Below are 26,511 nucleotides of genomic sequence, written 5' to 3' on the forward strand. Positions count from 1 at the left end.
CGGCGGGGCGCCCGGGGGCCGAGCGCTGCGTCCCCTGCGAGGAGCCCGCGGCGGCTTGCGCAGCCGGCTCCTTCCCCCTCACGACAGCCCTGTGCGGTGGGCGAGCCCGGCGCTGGCCCGGAGCCCCCACCCCGAGTGGGTCTAGGACTCGGGGCTCCTGCCCCAGCCGGAGGGCGACCGTTGTGCCACGCTGGCCCGCACAACGGCCCTGCGAGGCAGGGTAGGCTGAGCGGCTACGCGCGTCCCAAATCAGTCAGTGAGCACCATGGCCTGAGTGGGGATTCCCGCCCAGAGCTCCTGAGGCCCGGCCAGCACTGACTGCTCCACCGCACGACCAGGCTCTTCCCCACTCGACCCCCAAGGGGCCTGATCCCCAAGAAACCTGGTGGAGACCCCGATCTCCTCCTCTCTCACACACACCCCCCCCTCACTCCGTTGGAATGGATGCGAGTGCCTCAGCGTGGCGTCCTGGGCTTACGTAACTCGCTCGCATGTGCAGAGGATGGGACAGGGAGAGGATGGGGCGTGTGGTGCAGCACGGCTGGTGGGCACCCGGTTGGGAGAAGTTGGCATAAGCAGATGCAACCCCGGGAAAGAGTCGTGTTTCCCACGGAGTGGGCGCCTGACTCCGAGTCTAGGGTCAAGAGGGTTTACCCCAGAAAAGGAGCCATGTCATAGGTTTGCTGTCTCAGAGCGGTTGGGATTCCCTTCGTGTATGCAGGGAGAAAAATTTATTTCAGAGCGTTTGCTGAGGCCAACAGAAAGCCCAGGCCCCTCCTCCTACGAGGAGAGACGGCCTCGTTGGAAAGGCAGCAAGCATTAAAAGACGCGGCGAAGGTGGCAAGCAGCCTCTGTTTCTCTCCAGCCCTGTTGTCCAAATCCCTGTTCGTCATCTTCAAGGGCATGCCCAGTATGTGCTTGCTCCTATTCCTAGAACAAGATGTCTGCAGAATGGGTGCCCCCGGGCAGGGGCAGGGCACGCTCCCTTTATGCTGGGATAAACCCCGTGAGTGCGTTGGCGGATCTTTCCACGGAAGGGCAGGGTGGGAGAGCATCAATTCGGACACGGGCGCTGGGCAGCCTTCTTGGCAGTGCACAGGCCGGTCCTTTGCTTGGAGGTAAAGCCTGAAGCTCTCCTAGGTGTCGGGTCTCTGTCATCTTGGGGGCTAGCCATCATCTTCTGCCCATATTCCAACACAGAGTTAGTGACTCTCAGATAATTAACTATCAACCCATTCAATAATCAATCCTCTTCCTATGGACATATATATCCCAACGTTCTTTGCTCCTCACTGCAGTGCTGTGAAGTTGGCTCAGTGGAGAAGCTGTCTCAGGCCACACACATCCTGCCTGAGTGGAATTTTAAATCGGGTCTCCCAGTAGTTCAGCATTCTCACCACTAGGCCAGCCTCCTTCCAGATGTGTTGGACTGTGCCTCCCAGCCAGCCTGGGGTTGTAGTCCAGCACACGTGTGGGAGCACCTGCTTGGGGAGGGACGCGTTGTCCCTTCATCAAACTCTGAGCTTTCTCACAGGCACGGTGTGCTCAGGATTGCTTTCTGCACGTTCAAGGAGCTGATCTCTGGTTTTACTTTCATGTTCTGGGGTGTTGAGGCTTTGCAGGCTCAGCTCTGGCCCTGTGACAGAGCCGAAAGGAAGGAAAAAGAGGCAAAGGGTGGGGAAGGAAGGAAGGGACGAGAAAGGATAGAGAGCAGAGATCTGGAAAAAGCCGGATATGACCTCTAGAGATTTATGCATCCTTTCAGTTCCCCTGCTAGAACAATGCTCTGAACTGGCATCAACCTCCAATTTGGTTGCACCTTAAAGAAATAAACAGGGGACTAAGAGAGAGTCAGCAACCCGTGCAAAGGGAACCGGCCTTTGACTCACTGCTCTGTCTCAGCGTGTGCCCAGAATAAATTGATTGTGCAACAATAGCCGAGTTGTCATCTCTGGTGGATGGGGAGTGAGTGTTCCAGGGAGGCCCACATGCCCTGGAAAGCTGCGCTCTTTGAGAATTGGCCCTTAGCTCAGGGCAGCAGCCCTGGGAGGACTTCTGGACCTGGAGCCCCCCCCCCCCCCGCATTCTGCTAAGGGTAGAATTGTTGGAGCAGACTTAGTCATGTCAACGAAGCCCTCCTGTACACATCTATGTGGAAGTCAGTGCTGTTGGGTTCGGCTGGGCTTTTTTCCCAGCCAGTGAGTGTAGGATTGCAGCCTAAACCACGTTGAGTCTGAGGGGAGGATCGGAAAAACCCCAAGACACTCATGCTGTAAGCCTCGCTTTGCCTGAACTCGGAATGCACCTTCACTCGACTCATTCCCTGCGTGTCACTTCCAAGCTTAGTCTGAGGAGGGTGGGCGTGTGTGTCTGTGGGGAGGGTGGGGGTGGAGAAGAAATAGGTGCCCCCCACCCCTTGCCTGCTCCTGTGTCTCCACATGGGCCGATTCCCCATGAGCAATGCAGAAATGACATTTTGATTCTACCCTGCTCAGCAAGTTTGAAGGCAAGGAGAGAGAAGGGGAACCAAAGGAAGAAATGTCTGGAGAGTGGAACAAAAAGCTGGAATCCCTCCCTCCCTCCTTGCAGAAATCAGAGGAAGTGGAACAAGGAAGTTTACAATAATGCCAGTTAAGACCCAGAGCAAACAAACACTTGTTGATTCGTTTTGTAGGACGAGCAGGTGGATCTAATGCGCCCCCTTGCCAGTAGAACCATTATAGACAAGTAGTGAGTTATAGCCAGTCCTAGTCCTACTTAGAGTAGACTCATCGGAACTTAAGGCAGGGCCCACTATGATGCTCACCAAGTGGGGTTGCCAGCTGAGCAGAGTGCCGCATGTTCTCGTGACTTCAGCAGAAGCAGAGCTCCTGTAAAAGACACCGGAGCATGGTCTAATTAGAAAGTTGGCAAATCCCACCTGCCTCCTTCAGGTGGCCGGCCAGCTCATCGACCTCAGTCGCTGTTTACTCCGCAAGTACCACCCGGGGCCCTTGGAAATTGGGGGAGGGAGACGCTACTAGCATCTCCAGGAAGAGCTGGGAAAGGCCCCTCGTGAAATCCAGAAGCCTTGTGTTTTACGACAGGCATTGCAGCATTTCAGAATGAGGAAAATGGTGGGTGATTAAGGGGAAAAGGGGGAGCCCAGGTTCGGCCCCTGGGGCTCAGGTTCAGCACATCTGATTTACAGCAGCTGTCAGTCATTCAGTAGAGTTGGACCTCAGCATCACAGGCCAGATGTAGCCCAACCAGCCTGTCAAGCTGTCCTCCAGGCTCCTTCCGACGAACATGTTACTCCTTCGCATCCCCTTTTCCCCCGAGCACCCATCATTTCCCCCATTCTGGAAGCTTGAGATGAGATGAACTAAAATTCATGGCTATCTTTAGCCTCCCTCCTTCGGCCCCTCCCACCACTGAACCAGAGCCTCCAAGAGCTCCAAAATGCTGTTTGTCCCTCCAGATGAAGGTGGGCCAAAACTCTTGGCGTAGTCAATACTGAAGAAGGTGGGCTAGTGGTCCCAGTTGATATGAGGCAGATTGCTTTGCTCCTAATCTATTTGTGTTCATTTATTACATCGTTCTGTTGCCTTGCTTCCATCAGAGAACTCCAGGCACCAGTGTGGGGTCCAAGGAGGCCTTGCTTCTGGTCCCTGGTCAACCCCAGAGCCCCTTAGCTTGGATGGAGAAGGGCACTCCCTTCCTATGCCTCCGAGACCATGGCCTTTTGAATCAGAGGCCTTTGACAGCCTGGAGGGAGGCCTGGGTTGTGAGACAAGACGCCGTCTCTTTGTCCCTTTAGGAGCTTGAATTGGTGGAGGACGTCTGGCGAGGAGAAGCCCAGGATCTCCTCACTCAGATCGCGCAGCTCCAGGAGGAGAATAAGCAGCTGATGACCAACCTCTCCCACAAAGACGTGAACTTCTTGGAAGAAGAGTTCCAGAAGCATGAAGGCAAGTGTGGGCTTCTTGGCAGCTGTCTGTGGGTTTACTTTTGAACTTCTGGGGAGTGGGAGGTGATGGCTTGCACCTTCCTTCTCTCTGGGTCCCCACTCCCAGCAGCAAATCCCTGAACAACTTGTGCAGTGGAGGAATTAATGGCACACCGACAGCTCTTTTTGCAAGCCACCCACCGGGCCTCGTATTTCTCATCTAACTATTTTTATATGAAACAACCTTCTTGCGAAGTGGTGGGTGTCGCATCTGCCTTTTCATTCCGCCAGGAGGTACAGAGGGTTAGAACGGAACATCCGCAGTGCCGCTTGTTTCCCCTTCTCCCCTCTCGGGATTCTCTCGCACATTATCATTATAACCCATTATAATTTGAGAAGAAAAGGGGTCCATGCAATATTTTCTTCGATTTTATGCCCTGCTCCATCTGCACACACCCCAAAACTGACCTTCAATACAGCTGCTGGTAATAAGACCATGATTAAAAGAAACATGGCTAAAATGGTGATAAATTAGACTAAAAACAAACAAGAACTAGCAGAAATAAAAGCAGAACTCAGGCCAATAGAACTCAGTGTGGCTACAGACCAACATAGAGTGCAATATGTATACAAAAATATATACATATCTACCCAGAAGTAAGGCTTCCTGGCTTTGGTAGGGCTTATTCCTGGGTATTTGTGATGAGATTACCCCAAAATGACATTCTAATAAAAGCTTAAGGCTGCTACCATACAGTCAAAAAAATCGCTTGGGTTTTAATTTCCAGAGGCATAACCAAGCCTCAGTCTGCAGTAGCGAACCAACGCGTCTTGTGGCACCATGAGGACTAACACATTGATTATGGCGCTCATCTCCAAACTGGTACCCTCCAGAACCCTCAAACCGCCTTACCATTGGCCTTGCTGGCTGAGGTTGCTAGCAGCTGTATCCCAAAACATCTGGCAGGTACCAAGTTGGAGATGAGTGCCATAATCCATGTGTATATCATTTCTTTGGATATAGGAAGAATTATGGAGATCTTGAGTCATATATGAAGGTACATGAAGGTACTTCGTGTACCTTCATATATATAAAGTACATATTCATGCACACGAAGGTATATTTTTAAACTCAGATCCGAGGAAACCAAAATGCAGAAAGTACAACAGACATTGATAATCCTCTTATTTATGTTGGCCATTCATAAAGCAGTTGTTGGGTGATAAAACAGACATGGCTTTGTTGGTGAGCTGATTAACCCATGTGCGAGGCTTCTGACCTCTGCAACACACACACACACACACACTTAGAAAGGGCTTAGAATAAAAACAGTGCCTGACCCACTGAACACAACTGGACTTTCTTCTGAGTAAACATATATAGGATCAGGCTGCAGAGCACCGACCAACCCGGCCATCTACGTTCCCCTACAGATAATTCTGACTGAAGTCTGTACATGAATTAGGATGCGATCCTATACATGTTTAGGCAGGAAGAAGAACCTGCAATTCCCTAACATGCTTCATGCTACCTTGGGTCGTAAGACTCAGTTTTGTTTAATCTTGCCCAAGAGCGCAGCCTTCACTGCTGTGCTGTTATAAACAGGATTCTGTTGGGGGAACTGCATTCACTGGAACACCGCCTTTTACGGCCCGGCACGCATGCCCACATTTAGAGTCCATTAGAGCGCTGTGTAGATATGTGCAAATATTGCCGAAGTGGGGAGGTTTGAAGAACTTTTGCTGGGAAAGGCAAATGAACAAACCAGCTGAACAGGACTGTTGAGAGTCACAGCAGAAGCTTAGGAAGTGGCCAGCAGGTAAACCAGAGAGATGATTTGCCCTAGAGGGCTTGTATAAACACAGGTGCTTCTGAGCATCCTTTTGATGTGGTTGGAAGACTTACACACCTGGATAGAGTCCTTCATATCCACCTCTTCTTAGCAGGACTGCCCTAAGAGGATATTCTCTTTCTGAGATGCTGAGCACTGCCTCCCTGACCCAGTTGGAAACTTCAGGCCTGGGTAGTTCTCTTTGTTCTGTTCTTTTAATACTCAAATTCCCATTGTTTCTAAACAGCCACCCTTGATTTGGTCTAGGAAATCCTTGTTGGATGTTTTAGAAAGGGATTGAGAATCAGTCACCGCTCCTGGAAAAAAAACAGAACCAAATTGGGAACATGGGGAGGAAGGAAGGAAGAAAATTCTTGTCGCACAGAGCATGTAAAAATAGAGGGGGCTTCCTTTTGTTGGTGCCATTTTGGTTTCCTAAGGATTGGCACTTGGATAATGAGGTTTCCATTAGCATGTAGGATATTTTCTGTAGTCCAGTGTAGCAAGTAACCAAGAATCTCAGCTTAATTTAGCTTAAAGCTCTTACTGCCAGTAACTAAGCCTTGGGAGGGGGATTTTAACCTTTAGAACTGTAGCAAAGCCGGGAAAACACCAAATTCTTGTTGGTTTGGGGAAAGGGCCTTCATGTATTGGATTCCAGGATGGTTTTGTACCTAGCTGCAGAGTGACCCAGATTGAAATCCTGTACATCCTTACCTATGAGTATGTCTCATTAAACTCTGTGGATTTAGTTCTGAGTAGACAAACCCTGCACAGAGTTTGTGCTGTGGCTGAAGTAGGTTTGGGAATGTGACTGGATTATATGCCTTCGGATCATGCCCTTGAATATAGAGACTGGAGCAATGGAGGAGACGGTGAATCTGTTTTGGACAGGCAGAGTTTCTTTGCCTCAAAGATGTTCTGTGCTTTTGTTCCATACTGCCACGTTTTTTCTGGCAAGGGTGCTGTGCTGTGAATGGCTGTGTGACAGGCAGAAATTCATCAGGTGCAGTGTTTAACCCCAGGGGCCTGGTTCAGCTAAGACCTCTCACTTTTGATTTGAGGTTACTTAGGAATAAGCAAAATGTCTTGTGTCAAAGATGAGATTCAGTGCATTGAATGAAGAAGTGGAAAAGTAGTGAGGGGAAGTAGTGAGGAGATGCAGTGAGGAAATACAGTTGCCGGTTATCAGCAGACAAGTTAAAGCAAAGCTTGCAGATGTCCCCTTGAGGCCTCCCAAGGGACAAATCTCGCTCTGGCACACTAGTCATTTGGACACCTTGCGAGCTCCGTCTTCCAAGCAAAGCACCAAAGAACACCCTTGACACGGATCAGGCGCAGCTTCCCTTCCCTCCGCTGCAGAGCCCATCAGTGTCCCCAAGCCGGTCCCTTCCTGGGGGCAGGAGGAGGTCCAGCTGTCCCAGGTGTCTCCAGCAAACCGTCCTTATCTCAAGAACGAGATGGCGCCCAATCTATGGAATGCGCTCCCCAGAGAGGTCCGCCTGGCGCCGTCGTTATTTGTTTTTTGGCGCCAGGTGAAGACCTTTTTATTTAAGCGTCATTTTAATTGTTAACAATATCTGCTTTTTATCTGGCCAGGGCGACTTCTTTTATATTGTTATTTATTATTGTTAATTTTATATTGTTATTTTTGTATTTTATTGTGTTGTGAGCCGCCCCGAGGCTTCGGCAAGGGGCGGCATAGAAATGTTTTAATAAATAAATAAAATAATAAATAAATAACATAAATAAATAAACGAGGCAAGGCAGCCACAGGGCCTGGCAGCTGAGGATCTCACACCCGCTTAGCCCAACAAGGGGCTACACATTCCCATCACAGTATCTTCCGGTTCTGGATCCCAATACATGCCAACTTTCTCAAAGACCCTCCGGTGGAAGGAACAAACCTGCTGAATTTCTGCCTGTTGTGTGATTAAAGGTGTCGGAGCCTGCCAGATGAACTGGGTATTCTCAGCCATCCCAGGTGTTCATATAGAAGGAGTGATGTAGCAACCGGTTCCTGCTGTCACCGGCTGTTTCTCTCTCATTTTTTATACCAGGAATGTCAGAACGGGAAAGACAAGTAATGAAAAAACTGAAGGAAGTCGTTGATAAGCAAAGGGATGAAATCAGAGCAAAGGACAGAGAACTTGGACTTAAAAATGAGGATGTTGAAGCAGTGAGTATCTTTTTCTCCCCCTTTGGGAGAGATGCGGAAGCAGTGTGAAGCAACAGTTAAGATCAAGGCCTAATCCCTAAATCCATTTTGTTTCGGGGAGGAGGAGGCAGGATCCGTGTCCCTTGGCTGGTGGCTGTGCCAGCAGAGAATGGACACATTCTCCAAATGGCAGCATAACTGGTTGTTCCCCTAGGCACAGCCTGGCCATGGGGCATCCCCATAGATGGAGGGGTCTGCCCATTCCACTCTGCTGAGGGGCAGCTGCCCCATCGTGGGGAGGGGGAAGAAATTCCAGGCCTCTGTCTCTTGGCTTGCTGATGCCCTTCACCTTCGAACTGTATGGCTTGTGTGTATTTGCTGCTCGCAGATGCCTTGCCTTTAGTAACTAAAGAATTTCCCACAGTTGCAACCATATGGTCATACTAAAATTAATTAGCACATTAAAAAGTCAAAATAACCCCTTGGTGTGCACCCTTAGGATCCTGTCAGCATGGATGCTGAGCTTTAGATGGCTAGGTTTCTTGATCTTGAGGCCATGACACAGATGGATGGACGGATGCCTGTCCTTTTGTTACATGTGAAATAGAAATTGTTTTGCATTTGAATGCTTTATAATTGGATGGTGCTGATTTATCACTTTCTTCCTTTGCTCCGCTTTCTCTCGTACGCATCCTCTCGCAGCTTCAGCAGCAGCAAAACAGACTAATGAAAATTAACCATGACCTTCGCCACAGAATAACCGTTGTGGAAGCTCAAGGGAAAGCCCTGATCGAGCAGAAAGTCGAGTTAGAGGCGTATCTACAGACCAAGGAGCAGGAGATGGGAGCATTGAGGACTGAGCTGGGGAAGCTCAGAGAGAAAGTGCAGGGAGAACCTAGCCAAAACGGAGAAGACATTCAGGTAGGTGGAGCTTTGTTACCTGTACATTGATTTTGGTTTGGTTCGGCTCGGTTTGGGTTTATTGAATTGGTGCCCCTATTCCTACAAGCGACTCGGAGTAGGCGCCACGATCGGGCACCGTGAAGCGGTTCCCTCAGCCACAGAGGTGTGTGTCTCGCAGCGTCTGCCATGCCCCCTCCGTTAGCCTGCGACCTTCAAGTTCAGTGCAGAACATTTTCCCATCATTCGGGTGCAGGAACACATCGTCTGCCCGTCCAGTCAGCCTTTGCCCCCGGAATGGGACGGGGCGTCATCCTGTCTGTGGCCAGCTTGTAATCTTACCTCTCGCCCCCTCCAATCCATTTTGTCTCCAGGCGGGTTAGTCTGGGAGAGCAAAAGGTTGCCCGGTGGGCTGGTGGCCCCTTGCAGCCCCTGAGGCAAGAGGAGAAGCCGAGCGCCTTTCCCTTTTCCTCTGTTCCGCCTTGCGCGTTGCTTTTGCCACCGCACTTTTTGCCGCGGTGCGATCAGCAACAGCGTGGAGGCTCTTGGGACTCCTGGGGCCACCTTGGCCGCCCCGCCACTCTTGCAGAAAGGGGTCCTCCCTCAGCGTGAGGCGCTGTGGGAGAGGTGGCCCTGAGGGTCCCGTGCCGTTGCCACTTTCCCACAGTGCTGGCAGGGCGGAGGGTGGGCACTGCTCAGAGCAAGGGATTCAGATGAGCTGGGACGAGGGGCTCCTTCTCCCAGTGCTGGCCCTCCATGCTGAGCGCAGCATGGAACCCCTTTAAAGCTGGGGCGGACGAAAGCAGTGGCGTGGCCGTGCTCAGCGTTGCCACAGGGCCCACGAAGGTCTCCAGGGAGACGGGCAACTGGCCTCCCATCCGGTGGATGCAGCAGCTTCTGGATACACGGTCCTGCATGCATCTGGGCGTCCACTTCGGGAATCAGAGTGCTGAACTGGATGGATGGAAGAACCCACAGGCGCTATTTTAGGACTGGAGTTGGCTGCATCTCAGTGGATAAACCGGAATGTGTACCCTGGGCCAGAATTGTGCCTTGGGCACCCCTCCCCCAACCACCCTTGCAATGCAATTTTTGGTTTTCAAATAGATGAGCTCATTTGATATTCCGAACCTTCTGCGCTGCTGGGCGATTAGGACTGGGAAGCATGTCTGCCTTTCTTATTTACGTCTGGGCCTTGCAGAAATTGGCATTGAACTCAGTTGTTACTAGCCAGTGGAAGCTTAGGGTAGAAAATCAAAAGTAAAAGTTTGAACTGCTGGAGACCACAAAGTGTGGACCATGATCTTTCAGGATATTGTGGGAGATGGAAAATAAATACAGCCACTTCAGCACAAAATGCAGAGTTTCCTCCATTCTCCCAAATCTAAATTCTTCAGCCAGACTCCTCAAATTCTGATTGCAGAACATTTGACAACACTTTAGGTATCTATGTGTTCTGCTTCAGTGTTTCCTATGTTCAGACTGATTATTTGTTTTGCTAAGAAGGAAGCAGGTGATGATCAGGGCTGGCTTCAGAAGTAGCTTCAGTGTGAGGATGAAGCCAAGGAACTTGCTCTTTAAAAAATAAACATTTAAATTTAAACCACAAACTCTGTGTGCTTGAAGGATTCCTTCCCAGGGCCAAGACTATGATTTTTTTCCTAATAATTTTGGGGTTGGTCATTTTATCCCTGTGGACAGGAAACTAGAGAAACTCTGTTTTCCAAAAAGAAATGGGTCAGTTTATAATCGTGCGGTCCAGTTTATGGTTCAGTTTATATTATAAGGGAATCTTTCACAGGTAACAGTTGCATTGGTTGCATGATACTAGTTAAAAGTGACACTGGATAGAACCCTTATGATCATTTTTGGGAGGGGGGTCTTTTGTTACTGTATGGTTATTGTTTTTAAAACAAGCCTCTAGCTCTCAAGGTTACAGAGCTGGGTTTGAAAAAGAAAACAATGCCTAGTGAATGGGAAGAAAGTGAGGGAGCTGGAGAGCAAGCAGCATTTCCTGAATTTTGTGGGAAGGGGAGCAGGGCATTTTCGGGGTGCAATTCTGGGGGTCCCAAACCCCAGCCTAATTGCTGGGACTCAGGAACCTTAGGATTGCACCCTAAACTGCAGTGTCTCTCCACTCGTGCGGCTTCCAGAATCCAGATTTTCTCCTTGCGGAATCTTAATATTATGTTTCTTTAAGCACTGGATATCAGTATTCCTGGGACTGCTTGAATGGCAGGTTTATTTTCCGCCTTTCAGATTTCCAGGGCTACTGTTCAATTCATGGTATTCTCTGGAAAATGCTTCCATTCCAGGGATTTAATTAGACATAGTTGTGCCAACAACAGACAATTGCCTGTGTTGTACTTTTGTTAGTTGAAATAGGCAGGGCTGCCCAGAAGCTGGAATATTCCGAAACCATTAACAATATTTTTCCTTGCTGCTTCTTTTTAAATTAAGTCATTCAGTTTGTAAAATAAAAACAGGGAAGCCTTTAAACTGCCTGTGGAGGTTGGCAAAAAGAGGTCCTCAGGCTCACCGCCATCCCCCCCCCCCCCGCACTTCTATTTCTGTTTACTTTCCCTGCCATAAAACCTGTGGCCAGAAGGGGCTCCCTTAACCCTAAGGTGGCCAACCTGGAAGAAGCGGATTAGGTCTGCTGTCCACACCCTATCAGATATCTAACACGATTCTGTTCCACGAACTCTAACTCTCTCCCAAGCAGCCGGGACAGGGAAAACCAGCTCTTGCTTTTCTTGATGGAATGAATGAAATCCGAAATTCTGACTCTGGCACCGTGCCTCTGCCGGGCCCAGGCCAGGGGCAAGTTTCGCTTTGTTGCTGTACCCTGGGGAGAGAATGGCTGTCTTCTCAGGCTGTTTTCGTAATTTGACCGTTTCTGGGAGAGGGCTTCTCTTCGCTCATTAGAGCTGTTCCCAGCTTCCTCTGCTAAACAAAGCTGTTCCCAGCTTTCTCTGCTAGGGCTAGGCTATAATTACTTGCTCAGGCAGTGAGATGAACCGGCCATGTGCTCGTCCCGGCCAGGATGAGACACTTGGCTGGCATGTCCCTTGGCTGCATCTTTTCTCAGTGTCGTCTGACTCCCCGAACAGCATGTGGTAGGAGAGCCGATTCCTCCCGGGGAGAAGAACAATATTAAACAGCAGGAAAGGGCAAGCCGATTTGATCCAAGGGTACAGATGTGATGGCCCAGGAAAACAGGAAATAAAATAAAATACAAATTAGGGAAAGACTCATTTTCTTCCCAAGGGCCTTTTTGTTCCTGGACAACTCTTAATTGGCAATTTGGGCTTCGCTGTGGCTTTATCGTTCTGGGAATGGCAAGAGGCTGTTGGAAACACATACCGAGTCAGGCCCTGGGGCTTCCCTTTCAGGAGCCAACCAGCCGTCCACCAAGCGGTTTGTTCTGAGGGAGGGTATGTGGCCCTTTGCAACGGGCTACATGTCAGCGGTGTGTGGTGGTTCTTTACATTTTTGTTTCTTTAAGATTTGAAGTCGGCCCTGACAGGTGGGATAAGTATTTCTTCTGAACGGACCTGGTTTTGCACAGGTCCAAACTGCTTTTGGTTTGTGGGTATTCCTGGACACAGCCCCCGCAGTGGTACGGTCCTTAGCGGGGAGGCGTGTCCACTCCCCTTTCCTGAGGGGGGGCTGCCCCATAGCATGGTGGGGAGCCAGGTGTACAGTTCTCTCCTTCAGCCTGCTAATTTACTCAGGTTTCAAACAGTGCAATCAGCAAAGGGATGTGTTACTTAGGAAAGCCTCTGTCGACTGACGGAAGATCCTACTGTAGGCTTCAACGGACGCATTAAAATTAATTCCAATTAATGCATTTTAGAAACAAAATAACCCTGAGACGCACACCCTCTCAGTATGCATGCCAAGATTCAAAAGTCTGGGTTTCATGGTTCTGGCACATGGTGCAGACAGACACATGCTATCTTATTATTCAACACTATAAAAATGACAGACTTTTTCCAGCAGCAAATCTGTCTTTTAGCGTCACCCGAGCCAAAGTGTTAACTCCCAACTCTGCGTTCCTTCAGGTGGAAGAACCAAACAAGGAGGAATACATCTCAGAATCAGAAAAGATGGCCATGGATTTGAAAGATCCCAACCGTCCCAGATTTACTTTGCAAGAGCTGCGGGATGTTTTGCACGAGAGGAATGAGTTGAAGTCTAAAGTATTTTTGCTGCAAGAGGAGCTTCTGTATTATAAGAGGTATGCTGCAGCTTTCCATCTGTACGGGGTGACGTGGGGCCAAGCAGGTTTGAGTTCAGCAAGATTGGCTGCGGTGCGGCAAACTTTCCAGCTGTGGTCCGAACCGTGGGTCCTGTTCTCCATTGCCTGGCTGCGTTTTGTCACACTAAGCATGTGCAGAGATGCCAACCTACTGTCTCTCCATTCTTGTGTGTGTACGCATGTGCGCAGGTGTGATCGTAAAACTTATCCTATGAGACAAAGGTGCAGAATCTCTTGCAGCCCAAGGTCAATTTAAAATTTGGAGAGACTTTTCGGGGGGCACATTTTGTTGGTGGGGAGAGCCAAAGGTGAAAGGGGCAATGCCAACACACCAGCATATTTTAATGTAATGCTTTTGCTGTCGGGAACTAAGGAGAGGCATATTGACCTTTTATGGTGGGGGATAAAAGTGTGAAAGGTGTGGGCAGCCACCCAATGGGCAATGGTTGTACAGGACAGGGAGGGTTGAGAAATGGAGGTGTAGATGCCTGGGGAACCTCAGGTGGGCTGGAGTTGGCCCCTGGGCCTGAGGTTTTGCACCCCAGGTGTACCAGGACTCGGCATTCAACTTGTGCCTGTGTTATCTTCTGCTTTTTTCAAGTGATGAGGCTGATGAAGAAACGAGGCCTCCACAACCCACGACCCTAATTAATCCAAAGCCATCTACTCAGCAAGAATCTGGAATCAAAAGGCTGTAAGTAGTATCTTCTTTCGAGAGCAGGCCTTCTCAAAACCAGACAAACCACAAATCCTGTCCCCAGGGGATGTATCTCATCTTCTTTTTAAATATTCTTATTTAAATGTTTTAAAAATGTGCATCTTTTTAAATATGGCAAATGTACTCCACAGTGTTTCTTGGGTGTCAGTGCTTTTAAACAAAAGCTCTAAAGGATATATTCAACAATCTATTATACATGCTTTGAATAATATCACAAAGCCCACCCCTTTTACACTTCACATTCTTCAAGGTATAATTCCCACTTTTGCAGCTACAAAAATCGTTTTACTCTATTAAACAAGATTTTACAATTTTTCAGAATATTTTTCTAGAATGTTTCTCCTTGAAAGAATTAGATTTCTTTATTTTTTAAAATGTCGGTTAAAGTGATCAGGTGATAAGATCTCATGTCCTGCCAACCCAGCATTCTAGAATGGTATATCCTGCAAAGGCTGTACCAGACTTAGGGAGACTGTACCATATCTCCAGTTCCCATGCTGTACTACAAGCCGCCTTATGTGGTGCTGACTGGTATGTTTTGGACTACAACTTCCATCTTTGATGACCCTTGGGGGCGCTAGCTGAAGCTGATGAGAGTTGTGGTTCAACAAATGGATGCAGCAGAATAAAGGAATGAAGTGAATTTAGGGAAGGTCAGAGCTGAGCTATACTTCCACATTAGATTTCCAATCAAGAAGTGTTTTGCCTTAATACTTTCAAGGTTTCTCTAAAACAAGCCTTATTTAATTTTGATAAAATTAAAACTTTCAAGTAAATGGGCTTAGGGTGGCAACCTTATTTTGGTTACCAATTAATCATTCAGGCAGAATTTGCACCTGACAGTTCAGTCGCAATCTATACCTTTCTGTCCAGTAATTAGAGAAGCTTGGCGACTGGGGGAACTGGTTGGAGATAGAAGCTGAATTGTGGGGGAACTCCCCCTCCCCGCCCCGCACCAGCTGCCTGCGAGAAACTTGCAAGGTACCCAATTTTAAAAGGGCAGTCCTTGGGGAGAATTTGTTTTCTGCCTGCTTTTTAAAAAGCCAGCACTGCCGTGCCCAATTTCGCGCACCGAGCAGAAAAGCGTCCTTTTCTTCCGGAGGCTGGTCTTGCTCGTTTGTTGCTGACCTGGTGATTGGTGCTGCCCTTGAAAAGGAGGGAGACAAAAGCCCTTGTGTGCCACGCTGCGTAACCGTAGATGGCCGGTGCAGGATAATAGCCATGTGTGTTGTTTTCGGCTCTAATAATAGCCGCTCTGGTGGGAACGTCTCCAGAGCTGTGTTTAGGTCAGAAGCAGCAAAAGGAAACAAAAAAAGCATTAGCAGCATCTCAGCCGTGTCCTTAATTAACAGCAAGACCAACTGTCCATCTGCCTTCCCCAGGCTGCTCCACCCAATTACCCCGCCTGGTTTTCTGGGTCTTCGCTGCCCCTCCGCCATTCTGTCAGCCAGAATTCCTTTCCTGCTGCGGATGGTCATTTCACACGGGGTTATTTTGGACTGGGTCCGCCATCCAGATTTTGCCCGGGTTTCCTCCATCTGCGGGTGCCTCCTGCACGCAAACAATTTAGTCTGTACGAGTGGGATCTGCAACAAAACTTTGCAGCATGGAGTGACTCTGTTCGGGGTGCTAGGACACCATGCTCCTTTCCCAGGATGATTCTGCCACTACGCGGTTTTCCAGTCTCCGCCTCTGCAGCCAATCCAAGGCGTTCTGTGGCTGTGCCTGGACTCCTCTGGGGGAATCTTCCTCCTTGGCTTCCCCACCAGAAAGACATCTTGTGTTTCAACAACGCATGGGGTTCTTTCAACCCTCCAGATGCCCCCCTTCTGTGCCTTTCAGGGGTGCCACCTAGATGCCTTTGTGGGCTCACAAGCATGGCGCCAGGCAGTTAGCCATACCCAGCATTTGAAACTTCGAGGTATACTGCTCTAAACATGGAGGTTCACTTTGGCCGTTATGCCAAATTGCTGTGGCTAGACCTATCCATTGGCCTCACTCAGCGGGGTTCTTCTTATACCCCAAGATTCTCTGGGGCACACATCCGTGCGGATTCTAGTTTTTGGAGGGCCCTTAGACAAGACACTCTCATGGGCTCCGTCCCTCAGCATCCTGCATCTCTTTCTCACCACCACCACTGTCTCAGTCAGAGCAAGAGGCAGGTGAACAAGCTGGCTGCATGGTGAAGAGGAGGAGCGACTCTGGGAGATGATTGCCCGTGGGCCCTGCTGCGGAGTGGTCCTCGACAGGTGCCCGAGCATTCTTACCCCAGGTGGACCAATTGATCAGTCCGGCCCAGCAGATTTCTCCTCAACTTCAGAGACTTTCTGGGGCAATGCAGACTTTCATCTCCACCTTGTTAATAACACATCCTGTGTGCAATGTCCCTAAATTAACCCCTGTCTCTTGTTTTGATGGCTCCTGGCATTTACCTCTCTGCATGTGTCTATTTGAATGCCTGAAATTTCTTTCTTAAGTCTCTTATCTTGTTCATTTCTGTACTTTCCCAACCAGGATTTTTACAGCCATAATGCCCATGGTAGCAGCTGGATTGATCCCTGATGATCCCACATTGCAGCCAATAAGAAGACTCATGTCCCTTGTAGGAACTTCTGTTTTTTAATTGGTTATCGTGGAGTTCTTTTTCCCCTAGTTTCTGCATGATACATTGCTGTTCCTCGCTTTAACCCTGGTTGTATTCTCATTGGCTGACTGTGGGATCATAGACATGTTCTTTAATAGACAAACAAATAAATAAAAGGTGGCCAATCAGAATGCTCCTTTGCTGCATGAGATGTACTTGCTAATTTATCAGAACCTTTCTGCCCCATTTTGTCTAAACTGGTCATCCTCCAGGCCGTGACTTTGTTTTAGAGACTTCCAAGCAGTATTCGATTAGTTGCTTCAAACCAGGAGTGCAAACCCTCAGATTTGGGGCACAAATCTGGCCTGCGTGGGGTTCCCCTGGGTGACCACACTCCTTCACTGGCCCCGTCCTCATTCCCCCAGTTACCTGTCCTTTGCACATTGTTTTCTATTGTGTAAAAGCTGAAGAGCCCTTTTCAAGGCTTAGTTACCCTAAACCTTAAAGCCTTAAATGAGTTGGGATTTGGAGGCTCCCTCCTTTTGCCCGTGATCCACCCACCACTGGAATGTACCCCTGGGAGCTTCTCTGGGGTGGAATTTGGCCCTTGGACTGAGAGAGGTTCAGTAACCCTAGTCAACTCTGTATGCTATTCAGCCCCTGCCTTTTGATTTTTTGGCTGTGCGGGTCCCTTGGCTCCCCAACTCACAGCCCTTGACCTGAAATTCCATGGCCTGCCAAGCAATCTTCAGGCTTTTCTAGTGTAGCCAACATTGTGTTGCCTTTACACAACCAACACTATTGAATAACATGGTGAATGAGCGTTTTCTCGTAAACATTCTGTGACATCCATGGAGTTCTACCAATGTGCTTCTCAGAAAGGCAATTGACCCATTAGAGATGAGCACATTAACCACTAATGTATTTTAATCCTGCTTTTGAATGCCTCCCTACTCACAGATTGTGGCCGTTTTTTTTTAAGGAAAACACCCACCTTATTTGGTTTTCAGCAGGTGAAATACTTTATGCTTTATTGCTTAACTGGCAAAACTTCAAAGGTTGGCATAGCCTGTCAGCTTGGGAGAAGTCTCAAATTGGTTGCTGGCATTACAGAATTCAGCAGCTGGCGATTGCTGTATGGTTCAAAGTGCTTTCAGACCATTATGCACTGAAGTGAAGGACACAGGTGGTGCCCAAAATGGGAGTGTGACCCAGCTGTGCTCACTAAAGCACCTGGTGGTCCCTTTCGCTCTCTGTGTCCCACCTGGAAAAATGCTTCGTGTGACACTTGGGCGACCAGGTACCCGCAGTGTCTCCTACTCCACTTTCTGTGTCTTAAATTGAGGTTGTAATTGCGGCTGCCACAAAGGAAACTTTTGGTTGATGGTGCTGATAGACTGTGCTGTGCCCATGGAAATTCACAGTAACGAAGCCTCTGGTACATTTACGTGGAAGCATGCCCCATTGAACTAAATGGGTCTTTCTTCTCAGCAAATGTGAATAGGGTTGTGCTTTTATTCGCCATACAAATTGTGCTGCCCAAACTCAGAGTGGCTAGTTATTAATGCACAGGGGGTTTAGAATTATGTTTAACTTTGGGACAACCTCCTCTTCTCTCTGCTATATAACAAACTCTTTTTGGAAAAAGTAGGAATTAAGGTTCCTCCCTTCTGCCCACAATGTATCTAGAGAGATCTGAAAGGGATAATGGGCCCTTGATAAAACAGATCTCTTCGCTTAATTCATCCCCACAACCCCTGCTACCAGGGGGAAACTGAGGCACGGAGCGAAAGCTTGCCCAAGGCTATTAACAGAGCTAAAGGTCAAGTCGGGAATTTAAAACCAGAATCCATGCTAAGCACTATGAGTCGGTTCTGTGCTTCCTGCGTGATGTGCTTGGAGCTAGTCCATCCAAAATTCTCCTCATTTTGGCCTAGAGGGGATTTGGCCGTGTTTTCCCTTGTGTTCAGAACTGGTAATATCAACACAATAAAGATAACCCTTTCTCCACCCAGACAACAAAATAATTAAAATTATACTTTAAAATTATTCTGCCTGTTGGCACACTTTTGTTTTGTCTCATTTGGCAGAACAACTGAAAACCCGACTTTGTGGAGCTATTTTAGGCCAGCCTTCCACAACCGAGCGCCTTCCAGATGTTTTGGACAAATTCCCCTGCACTCTGGCTAGGGTGGCCAGTGGTGAGGGGTGCTAGGAGTCATCGCATGAAACACTTGGAGGTCCGCACAGTTGGGAAAGGCTGTGCTAGATCTTTATAGCAACACGTCTGATTTCACAGGGTTGGTTTCCAAAGAGACCAGATTCTGGTCTTCACGGCTGGAATTTGGGCACTTTTAAAGTCTTTAACTCTTCAGATCCATCTTTTCTCTAAGCTTCAAGGTCTTAACTTCTATTGTGTCTTTTTTGCTTTTGTTCCCCTCCCCACAACCGGTTTGGAAGGTTTAGTTTTTTCTCCCGGGATAAGAAACGGATGCAAGCGACGCCGAGAAATGCCTCCTTCCAGGGTTCCTTTGGCGAATGGGCTGACTCGAACAAAGACGATGCATACACCGAGCAAGGTCTGGAGGCCCTACAGCACCTGTGACTGGACCCCGGGCGTGTTTGGTTGCTCGGGAATTGGCACACTCAGTCATGAAGGAACTTGTGTTGTGGACCCAGAGCCCCTGTCTTGTACATCTTGATTGGCTTCGGGTGTATTTTTGGACTGATTGTCCACAGAGTATTTCCCTTCTGATGACTGCCCTCCAAAAGCAAGATCAAGGCCTCTGTAGCAAAGGGTTTGTATGCTTCGGGTCTGTCACTTTGCCAGGTCTCTGGCTGTGCGTTAAATTAACAAGCCAGTGGATTGTGTTGACTCCACATTAACTTCACTTTCCTTGGAGCCAAAAATGAAAAGAAAAAAGCAGATTCCTGCCATTACTAAAGAGTTACATTCATGGTGGTCCTGTTGCTGTCGTTGAAGACTCTCCTTGCCTGGTTTGTTTGAGAAGGACACTATTATAATTTTTCTTCTTCCTCTAATAGTTGTTTTAGATAGGCAGCATTTGGGCTTAGCTGTCAGACTGGAAGGCAGGTCCTCTTTGCAGTTCAACTAGCACCTTCCTTTTGGAGAAGGGACCGTTTTGGAAACATGACTGACATACTTGGAACTGGATTACCCTCCCAATGGGTCAGTAATGTGTATTTTTGGTTTATTATTTATAGTGCCTCAAACACGTACAAGGTGGTAGTGCCTTGAATTTTGCTCTGAACGCTGACAATACTAATGGAAACTGAAACCCATGCTAACCCCTTTCTTTAACCTCCTCCTCCTCCCCTCTTTCATTGCAAGAATGTTTTCTCTTTGAGAAAGGATGTAGGACTTTTCTCCTCTGGAGCTTTGGGAACAGAAGTCAGCTTCTAAGCAAGTTCCTTTCATGGTTGGGACCGAAAAGTTCCTTATTTTTCCGCTTTAATTTGGAGGTTGAAACCAAGAAAATGTGTATGTGGGGATTAGGAATATGTTTGGGTGTGAGAGGACTTGTGTGCAAACAGTGTCGGATCTCCGGGTTTTCAGGGCCTTTGACAAGACCCCTGCAGTGCAGGTCAGCCTTCTCACCAACACGGTCGCCAGCTGGTCTAGTTCCACCTCCTCTTTTTCGCCACTGCTCCCATGTGCCTGACAGGCAGAGAGCCCAGGAGCAAGGGGGGCGTCTTGTCCTCCTCCTCTTCACCATCATTGTCTTCAGGGGTTGTGCAAGGGGAACAATGGAGGAGGAGCAACTTTAGGGGGCTTCTGTCAGCAAGCCCTTGCTGGGGTGTGGGCCCTTGACACGAGCCCAAACTTGCCCACCCTCGAGGCTGGCCTGTTTACTAGCTCATTCCAGCACTAAAAAATAAATCCTTGGGCTGAGCATGTGCTCTGAGGCACCATGTCCTGCAAATATACGTACACCTTCCTGAGATGCTGCCTTGCGCCTGGTTCTGGCTTGAGTCTTGGTGTTCCAGTAAAAACTGAAGCAGTTTCCACAGGCTGAAAGGTCTGCCCGCACCCTGGTGCAAGGAGTACCCATGGAACCCCCTCATGCGTTCAGTGAATCTCGTGGGGGTGGGATCACAGACCACGTCCCCCAAATTGATGAGGCTTTTGGTCCTGATCCCTGGTGAGCAGCCAGTTGCCACTGCTCAACCGTAGAACGACTGCCAAGAACACACTGCAGCGTATCTTCCCTTCTTCCATGCACCCTTGGGAACAAGATTCCAGCCATCAGCTCCTCCAGACGAATTCTTTCTTGCTCCCCTTTCAAACTTGCAGCATTCTGTGACTCCTCCTTGAGCTGCTTTTAGGTCTTTTGGATTTTTCTGGGGGCCCTGGAGATTCACCCCTCTTGAAGCTTGAGTTCTATGTGAGGCTCTTCTGGCTCTAAGCCAGGGGGCCAGGATTTCAAGCTCGGGGAACAGAGACCCCCTGCCCTTGTCCCAGCCCAGCTCTTTGGGGATTCCTTTCTCCATATTATTTAGTGTTTCCTTGTTTTTGCAGCCCCCCCCCCCCCCATTTAAAGGTGTGAAAAGCCTCTCCAAAGGTTTTAGCTAGTAAGAGTTTTACACTATTATAAGTAATTGGGCCCCACCTTTTATGGCTTCAGTCCCAGCCACCAGGATGCCCCCCCCCTCCACTTTTGAAATTGAACTCAGCCCTCTGGCTGAAAGTGAGGTTTTCTCCTCAGGTCTGCCTCTTTGTTCTAAGCATAACCCTTAGTGAATGAACAAGATGCGTAGTTTATTTTTTCCTGGGCCTATTTCCCCCCTGCAAATCCTATCTTATTAGAAGCAGCTGGCTCGATTTTAGGCTGCCAGGTGCACCGTTACAGAGTACACAGGCCTGACTTAGTCACTGACAATTGGGCCAAAAGCAATTTAAACCTGAGAGCTCTGTTTTAAGCTTCTTGTAGAGTCAACAATAGCCACGTCCAGAATAAAGCACAATCCTTGACAAGTACAAAAGGAGTCAGCAGACCTCACAGGTAGCAGCTGCTGCTTTCACTACCAGAATCTGGGGCTAAGAAGGTCCCATTGGGCAACTGCCTGCTAGAATTACTGCCTCCCACCTGCCCCACAAGAGCAACATACAGAGGGGTGCAGTGAGACGGTCACTTCCCGATTTTCAGTTTCTCATACAGCTGTAGAAGATGCCGAAGCCTGGCCAGGAATGCAAGCTAACAGCCAACTCTTCAGTTTATCTCCTCATCCAGGCTGTTGCCTCTACCACCGGGTGATGTTGAGCTGGTGTCTGGTTTTATTGAAAATTGATGAGCTGCATCGATCAAGCTATCTGAAAATCAGAAAGCTACAGGAGACCAATGCCTTAACCAGGACAAAGTCGTGTGCAAGGTTTTGAATTCCCCCAACCTCTTCTTCAGACTCAAGTAAAACATTATCTTAAAGCAGGCACAATTTTACCAATCAACTGTGAGAGTGGCAAGCTGGCCTTTGGCGCATACAACAGAAGTGGGAGCTTCCCTTCCTCCATAGCAGACTAGTAACTCCTCGCAGGCTACGCGCCTCAGGGCCTGTTTACAAGGCTGTGCTAAAGTATATTCTCCTTAGCAGCCACGCAGTTCTTCCTCACCATTTTTGAGCCATGACAAGCTACAGCCCCTGAAGCTTTAGCTCCTACTTTTTGCTCTTTTGTTTTGTTTTTCAAACATTGAGTCCGATGACGTTCTGGAAAACACACGAGACTTGCTTGTGATTTGGGAACGTTTTTGTTAGACCCAGGAAACTGTACCTCCAGACCCTTAACATGGATGTCTGCAGATTTGCTCCATGAGACATTTCTATTCCACAGAGTGATCATGGAGAAGTGGCTAGAGCTATCCAAAGTGTTTCTATTCTACATCCTAGATAAATTATACAAATATGCATGTTTTGCATAATTTATTCTGCTTTGATTAAGAATAAAGGGAAATGGAGCCCTCCCGAGGCACAAAGGACACTAACTCCATTCTAAAAATATAGGAGGTACTGCAAATATGTTTATCTTAACATGAGGACTAGAACCCTGCTTTTAAAATTGGTAGCTTATATTCTCAGGAAGCTGAACTATCCTCTTGCTAGCTGCTAAATTCTGCAGTCATGTTGTGGGATCACAAATGCATTGGACTGATACTTGGCACTGAAGGTACCCTAATGCCTTGGTCACATATTTGGCTTACAAGAACACAGAGGTCTTACTTTCCCTACCATTAATCCCTGGAGGCGGCTAATAGTCTAGTGACAACTGTTACAATGCACTTGTCTGGAAAAGTCTAGCACAGGGGCACTGATACTTTGGAGTACAATTCCCATCACCCCCAGCCAGCATGACTGGTGGCTAGGGACTATGGGAGTTATAGTACTTTGGACTGACTGCAGCAGTAGGATATATAAAAGGAGTGAATTAGTATCTTTATTAAAGATTCAGGGTGTGATTAAGGTAGCAATGCAATAAAGAGTTTGTTTCGAGAGCGACAGATAGGGCTTTGTCAACTGTAGACCTTTTTAATCTTCTAAATAAACTATTTCTGAATTAACAAGAATCCTCCAATTTTTTTCAGGAAGAACAAACAGAATTTGAACAAACATGTAGCTAATTCACTCGCAGCAGTGCCTGAAATTCAGTCCTTCACTTCCTAAGCATTGCTGCCCTTTTCCATGGTTGCCTTGAACAGAACGGTCTGGGTCCCTTTTCTTCTTCCGGAATGCCTCTGTTTCTCTTCTGTCCTTCCTGCCGATTCTACAGTCCCTCCTTTTCCCTTGCCCAGTGCAGAGTCCCCTCAGGACTTCCCCAAGCTGGTGCCCTCCAGAGGTATTGTAGGACATTTGCTATCCAATGTATCTGGAGGCACCAGCTTGGAGAAGGCTGCCCTAACAAAAATGACCTTTCCTTTCCCCCAAACCATCGGAATAAGTCATCCAGACGTTGGTTCATCTGTTCCAGAGGCTGGACCAATATGCCTTCCCATAATCCACTGGGGCTCTAGTCAAGCAGCATCAGATCAGTTCCTATCTTCATCCCTCTGTTTCTTCAAGCTGTGGTCCCGACTCCGCTCTTTTCTTTCTCTGTCTCTTTCCTCCTTCCCTCTGTTCCTTTCGTCTCTGCTGTGCCGCTCGCGGTCTCTTTCGCCTGAGCCTCGTGAGCGCTCCCTTTCGGAATGTCTCTGCTCCCTGTTCCTCTCGTGATCCCGGTCCCTTGCCTTCCAGTCCCTTGCACCCTCCCGAAACCAAGGCCGATCTCTTTTTCCTGTGGTTCCTTCTCTGTAAAAATCGCTTCTCATGGCAGGCAAATTGATGGGCTTTCGGAACGGCCGGTCCCTGCCTCCAAAGCGCAGCTGCCCTGACTCCTTTTTGCCCCCAAAGCCGCCCCCGAGCCTCCGGGGAATCCATCCTTTGAGGGTCCTCTCCAGCTCAAAGTCAACAAAGACCTCACGCTGGTCAATAATCAATTTGTTGGCATCTCGATGAGCTTTCAGGAGCGCCCGCTCCTCTTTGTACTCAATGAAGGCATAGCCCTTGGAAAACCCGGTGACGAGGTCTCGAACCAGGCGGATCTTCTGGATCTCTCCGTACCGGGAGAAGACTTCCTTCAGCTTGTCCTCTGTGGTTTGCAGGTTGAGCCTGGCCACAAACAGGGTGAGGTGTGAGTCTCCCGACACACCCTTGTTGGGCACGTACCGTGCCAGCATCCCCCGCCAGACAGCACGGTCGTGGGGTTCCTCGTCTGTTCCATCGATGCTCCCTGCTTTGAGGGGATCATACTCCTTCGCGATGGGCGCCCACTCATTCATTGTCTGGAGAGAGAGGAGAGTGTGCTCCTGATGAGAACAGGCGCTTGATGCACGCTGAGGCTAAGTGACGGCTTTATGCTACTTCCACTATCAGATACCAGTGGGCAGGAAGGAGGTGTTCTGCTTAATCTCCCATGGGCATCTGGCTGGCCACTGTTTGAACAGGAGCCTGGTCCAATCCAGCACAGTTTTCCTCACGGTCTTATTAATTCTGTTCATTATTTTCTTACTTCTTGATTACACGGATTTGTATCGGCTTTCCAGTTAATAAAGGAAGGACTTCTTCACACTACATATAGTTAAACTGTGGAATTCACTGCCAAAGGAAGTGGTGATAGCCACCAATCTGGATGGCTTTAAAAGGGGACTGGACAGATTCGTGGAGGAGGAGACTATCAGTGGCGACTAGCCCTGCTGGCTACATGCTACCTCTCAAGGCTTCTAACAGAGGAGGTGTTTGGGGGCAGCCCACAAGCGCAAGAGCTCTGCATCAGTCATTTGGAGCCTTGAATCTCTGGGAGGCTGCCTGGCCCACTGCCTTGCTATCTGTGGGGTACTTGCAGAAATAAACACGCAGGGGCCCGGGTGATTTTGGTTGCATCAGGTCCCCTGAATGAACTAGCATTCGGCCCACACAAGCTTCACCTCCTGCTGCCCTTTATTTTTGAATCTTTCTGTGGATGTTTTTTTTGATGAAATCAAATACCCTCCTCTCCCCTAAATCTCTTTTTACAAATAGAGGTGTCCTTAGGAGACCGGCTTCTTTAAAAGCACACGCACATACATGCAGACTTCAGAGAGTTTGCAAATTAGCTTCTGCAAATTTCTGGGTCTTTTTGTCTTGTTGGGCACAACCTCAAATCGTGTGGGTACCTAGCACTGTCCCTGGCTATTAAACAGAAGTCTTCAAAGCGAGGCAAAAGGACAGTCCAGGTGGATCCATTGGCAACCTGAACAGTCAGCTGGCAAGCCCAGATTTCCTGCCTTCCTCTCTGCCTCAAATGTTTTCCCCACCTGCAGCCTAGAGGGGTGTATGCACAGTCCCCCAGTGCATCCCAACTACATCTGTCCTTCCCCATGATCTTGGGAACTGCAAACCAAAGGCAAGTGGGGAGAGGGGGCCAGGCAAGGAGGCAGCTTCTTCCCCACAGCCGCTGCTTCATCAGAAACCGCCCCCCCTGAGCCAACCGTGGATGATTCCTCTGATCTGACAACAGTAAGTATTAAAAGGGCAGGATCCTTCCCACCGCCCAGCTTTGTCAAAGGGCTCCCTCCTCTGCACATGACCCAGCCCAGTGCGAATCTGCAGGACAACAAAATGAAGATAGATTTGCTTAACAGGTGCCCGAAGGGTGCCCCCTGCTTGCAGAAACTGCGTATGTCGCCCGATTTAAGAAATAACATTCATGCTAGGGTGCAATCCTATGCATGTTTAGAACAACAACAATTCCTAGCATTCCCTGGCCAGCATGGCTTGCTGGAGGACCGCTGAGAATTGTGATGCTTTTTTCAGTCAAAACCTGCACCACCACCACCACCACCATTATTATTTTCTCTCCTAGATCTATGAGGCCTTACACTTAGTAGGTACGGTGGCCCCAAGGGAACAAAAGAAGAGGAAAAGGGATGCCCGGGAAAGCAGGTAAAGAATAGATGATTTAAAGTTCCTATTTTCTCACACATTATCTTGCTTCTGGTGGAATGGGGCTGTGATGGCGGTGGAAGGGCCGGGGTTGCAGTGGGGGTTACAGTGGGGGGCTGCGGCCCTTGCCCATCTGGGTTCTAGTCCGCAGTGAGTCGGGAAGCTCGCTGGGTCGGGTCGGGCCAGTCGCTCGCTTTCCTCAGCCCAGGCCACCTCACCGGGTTGTTGTTGTGAGGCTGGAAAGGGCCGTGGGGGGGGGGGGCTGCGCCCCCTGCCCCCGGGTTCCCCCGGGTTTTTCCCGGGGGGCCCCCGCCCCCCCCCCCCCGCGCGACCCCGCGCACCGGCGGCCCCGCGATGGCCCAGGGCGAGGGGCGCCGCGCCGCGCCAGGCCGCGCTGCCCGCCAAGGCCCGCGGAAAGTACCTGGCAGCGCCGCAGAGCGCGGTCCCGGGGCTACGAAGGGCGGGCGGGCGGGCGGGCGCAGGGCCCCGCGGAGCCACTCCAGGGAGGGAGCGAGCGAGCGAGACTGAGGCAGGCGGGCGGGCGGGTCCCCGCCTCAGCTCCGCGGCGCCCGCCCCGCCGCGCCCGGCGCCGCCCCTGCTGCTCGCCTCGGGCCGGAGCTTCCCCTCCGGGCGGCGCGGTGGCCGAGTGACTCTCGGAG

The 26,511-nt window shown here is 49.3% G+C and overlaps 2 protein-coding genes across 5 annotated transcripts; one reads left to right on the forward strand and one right to left on the reverse strand.

Annotated features, from left to right (window-relative positions):
- Nucleotides 1-3,349: 3,349 nt before the first annotated feature.
- LOC123028708 (RILP-like protein 1) lies at nt 3,350-22,956 on the forward strand. Of its 3 annotated transcripts, XM_044440909.1 has the most exons (7): nt 3,350-3,950; nt 7,821-7,939; nt 8,621-8,839; nt 12,886-13,061; nt 13,684-13,776; nt 16,315-16,402; nt 18,845-18,984. In XM_044440909.1, exons 1-7 carry the CDS (start codon nt 3,890-3,892, stop codon nt 18,848-18,850), a joined length of 762 nt encoding a protein of 253 aa, XP_044296844.1. In that variant the 5' UTR covers nt 3,350-3,889; the 3' UTR covers nt 18,851-18,984. The 3 variants fall into 3 exon arrangements, with proteins under 3 accessions (XP_044296844.1, XP_044296843.1, XP_044296845.1); XM_044440908.1 differs by lacking the exon at nt 16,315-16,402 and having other exon boundaries at nt 3,352-3,950; nt 18,845-22,956; XM_044440910.1 differs by lacking the exons at nt 16,315-16,402; nt 18,845-18,984 and adding an exon at nt 14,674-15,334 and having other exon boundaries at nt 3,354-3,950.
- On the reverse strand, nt 22,811-26,369 carry SNRNP35 (small nuclear ribonucleoprotein U11/U12 subunit 35). Of its 2 annotated transcripts, none has more exons than XM_044440912.1 (2): nt 26,274-26,369; nt 22,811-24,213 (listed from the first exon to the last, which is right to left on the reverse strand). In XM_044440912.1, exon 2 carries the CDS (start codon nt 24,208-24,210, stop codon nt 23,422-23,424), a length of 789 nt encoding a protein of 262 aa, XP_044296847.1. In that variant the 5' UTR covers nt 24,211-24,213; nt 26,274-26,369; the 3' UTR covers nt 22,811-23,421. The 2 variants fall into 2 exon arrangements, with proteins under 2 accessions (XP_044296847.1, XP_044296846.1); XM_044440911.1 differs by lacking the exon at nt 26,274-26,369 and adding an exon at nt 25,890-26,047.
- Nucleotides 26,370-26,511: the final 142 nt, after the last annotated feature.

The sequence above is a fragment of the Varanus komodoensis genome, unplaced genomic scaffold (assembly GCF_004798865.1).
Source record: "Varanus komodoensis strain SLA01 unplaced genomic scaffold, ASM479886v1 scaffold38, whole genome shotgun sequence".
Classification (NCBI taxonomy): domain Eukaryota; kingdom Metazoa; phylum Chordata; class Lepidosauria; order Squamata; family Varanidae; genus Varanus; species Varanus komodoensis.